Consider the following 2,474-nt stretch of genomic DNA (forward strand, 5'->3'; position numbering starts at 1 on the left):
ATAATCCAAAATTTATTTGTTCAACAAGCTAGGGGTTCATATCAACATGTTTGGATCAGAGACACAATGTAGATGATCAATAACTTCTCTCGAATTTTACTATCGGTGTAACCACATATATCCGAACACATAGGATCGCACACTTAAAGGCTAAGCGACATTTAAAATATGAATATGATAGAAAAAATGAATAAAGTGGTTCTGAAATTTGTTTGCGGAGTCTCCTATTATTTAAGAGGTGTCCAGAATGAATGTGAGTGTCCGAAATGGGAATGTGCGTTTATGGAAGACATCGGAAGGTGATACAAACATCCCGGAAGGACTGAAACATTCCAGAAAAGGTTAGGAAGGGACCGGAAGGCCAAACCCGAAGAGGCCCGCCAATGGAAGAAAGAGTCCATGTAGCTTTGGTGGCATTTGCTAATTCATATTACATGCTTTAATGAATTTAGCCAGCTCATTTCTATATCTAAGCATATACAGACTGTTTCGGCCTAAGCTTTAGCTGTGGAGGCCCTCGATCGTGGACATGTTTTCTTAGAGAAATGCTGAAAGAGAGGAGCTGCACCAATAAGCAGTTGAACAAACACACTTCGTGATTTTTGCACTGAACTAGTGCACACCACATGTATATGATGCCACTTTTGCCGTGGCGGTGCAACATATGCTTCTCAAACATCAAGAATATCAAGCCCTAAATTAAATTTCTGCTAGTACGTACCACCATGTACATACCTACCGGACTTGCTCCAATGCCAAAAACGACAAGCAATCCACCCGGAAATTAACCTACTGTACCACCTATGCACAGGCGCACCTATGCACAACAGATCAATCAGACCACACGACACGAGGCCCAACCCGAACGAACACATTGTGTTTCTGGTCAATGGGATCACCGCAGCTGCGCGTGCGCGATGGCCTGCTCGAGCTGTTGCAGGGCCGCCTGGTAGCCGACGAAGCCCATGAACCAGAACTCGAAACCGTCCTCCGTCACCAGCTGCACGTACTTCTGCTCCGGCCGGTGCTTGTTCTCGCTCGGTTTCGCCGTCTTCACCTTCGTCAGCGGGACGGACACCTTGTAGGGCACCCGCACCGTGTCGCCCTTGGGGGAGGTCAGCGCCAGCGGCCGGTCGCTGCGGAAGGCCACCCTCTCCGTCGACACGAAGAGCATCCCGGCGATCGGGCCGGCCGTGGTGGACAGGTAGCACTGCGAGGCCTTGAGGAGCTTCTCGCCCTCCTCGACGGCGAACCACCGCCGGAAGACGTTCTCCACGCCGCCCGCGTGGAGGACTCTCGTAGCCAGCGACAGCTTGCCTCTTATTGTATCGTACAGCTTTGGGCCTAGAGTCACTGCAGAAAGGAAGACATGTTCAGTGTTTGGTTCGTAACTGGAGCTAGCAGGCAAGACTAGAAAGATTGTTTGATCCAGACGGATTGAAGAAGGAACTCACCATGTTCTTTGATGCCTTTAGCGAACTTGTCCCCCGCCCTGCCCGATTTGCCGCTGGCACGCGTGTTTGCCGTCGAATACTTTGCGTTGCCATGGCAAGTAGCCCCTTTGCTTGGGAATTCCGGCTCCTCGATACCGAAAGCCCTGTTGCTCACTGGGATCCCGATCACATGGTCGCACCGCCCTGCCTTCTCCATTTGCTCTTGGGAATGAGGAACTCAAGACCTCCTTTAAATTTTCTCGTAAGAAAGAGAATGACTTTGCGCTGCTCCCTTCCTTTCCGCCTTAGTATCCGGCCTCTGTCTGAGGTTGCTGGTGACTTGCTGGTGCGTGTGTTTGTTGGTTGTTGCTCGAGCTCGGTGCTCTAAATGGGAAGGAGGGGGTGCCTTTTATAAGCTTTGGAGCCGCGGCCTGTAAAACCTCTCTTCTCAACCGACGATTCAAAATCCGGGTGGTGCCTATCCATCCAAATTAGCTTTTGAATGGAACAGTCATCATCGCCCACATGGATTCTGGATAAAATAGGTCCTTCCTATGCGTTGTGCTGCATGTGCAAGGGGCCACTGCGAAAACTTTTGTGCGTCTCACGAGTGACATCTAGTCATCGACCATGCTTGGACCATGATCCCTCGGCCCAACCAGCGGCTACATGCACGCATGCAATTGGAGGATCTGGTGAAGAAAAATCAGGCAGGCAAAAAAGTCTCGGTAACTTTGTCGCCGGCGAGTCGCCGATCTATCTCTGTTTGCGCAAAGGTGCAACACAAACCGGATTTCCACTTTCTTCAACCTCGATTAATTAACACATCTCCATCGGGCCGACCTATTTTAGATATAAATTGTGTCTTTTCTTTGTCCGTTTGAGACGGCCCGCGGATAAAAATTAGGTCGTGTTCTCCTTCTTGTTTGGTCGGGAGCAGATTTCACGTCCGGATCCAAAATTTCTCGTACTATTTGATACATTTAAAACTTACTTTCCATAGGGTAAAGGAAATAAATAAAAATGACATAAAAAGAAACT

At 49.1% G+C, this 2,474-nt stretch overlaps 1 protein-coding gene across 1 annotated transcript; it reads right to left on the minus strand.

The window, feature by feature from the left end:
- Positions 1-578: 578 nt before the first annotated feature.
- Positions 579-1,800, minus strand: LOC124675219 (putative GEM-like protein 8). Its single transcript, XM_047211289.1, has 2 exons — positions 1,455-1,800; positions 579-1,353 (listed from the first exon to the last, which is right to left on the minus strand). Exons 1-2 carry the CDS (start codon positions 1,648-1,650, stop codon positions 896-898), a joined length of 654 nt encoding a protein of 217 aa, XP_047067245.1. The 5' UTR covers positions 1,651-1,800; the 3' UTR covers positions 579-895.
- Positions 1,801-2,474: the final 674 nt, after the last annotated feature.

Source organism: Lolium rigidum, chromosome 7 (genome assembly GCF_022539505.1).
Source record: "Lolium rigidum isolate FL_2022 chromosome 7, APGP_CSIRO_Lrig_0.1, whole genome shotgun sequence".
Taxonomy (NCBI): domain Eukaryota; kingdom Viridiplantae; phylum Streptophyta; class Magnoliopsida; order Poales; family Poaceae; genus Lolium; species Lolium rigidum.

What these genes read in the sequence shown, in the direction of transcription:
- LOC124675219 (XM_047211289.1), bottom strand. Translation starts at nt 1,650, where the DNA reads ATGGAGAAGGCAGGGCGGTGCGACCATGTGATCGGGATCCCAGTGAGC. An exon ending in TAAAGGCATCAAAGAACATG is followed by an intron (nt 1,354 to 1,454) that starts GTGAGTTCCTTC and finishes TCCTTTCTGCAG; the next exon opens with TGACTCTAGGCCCAAAGCTG.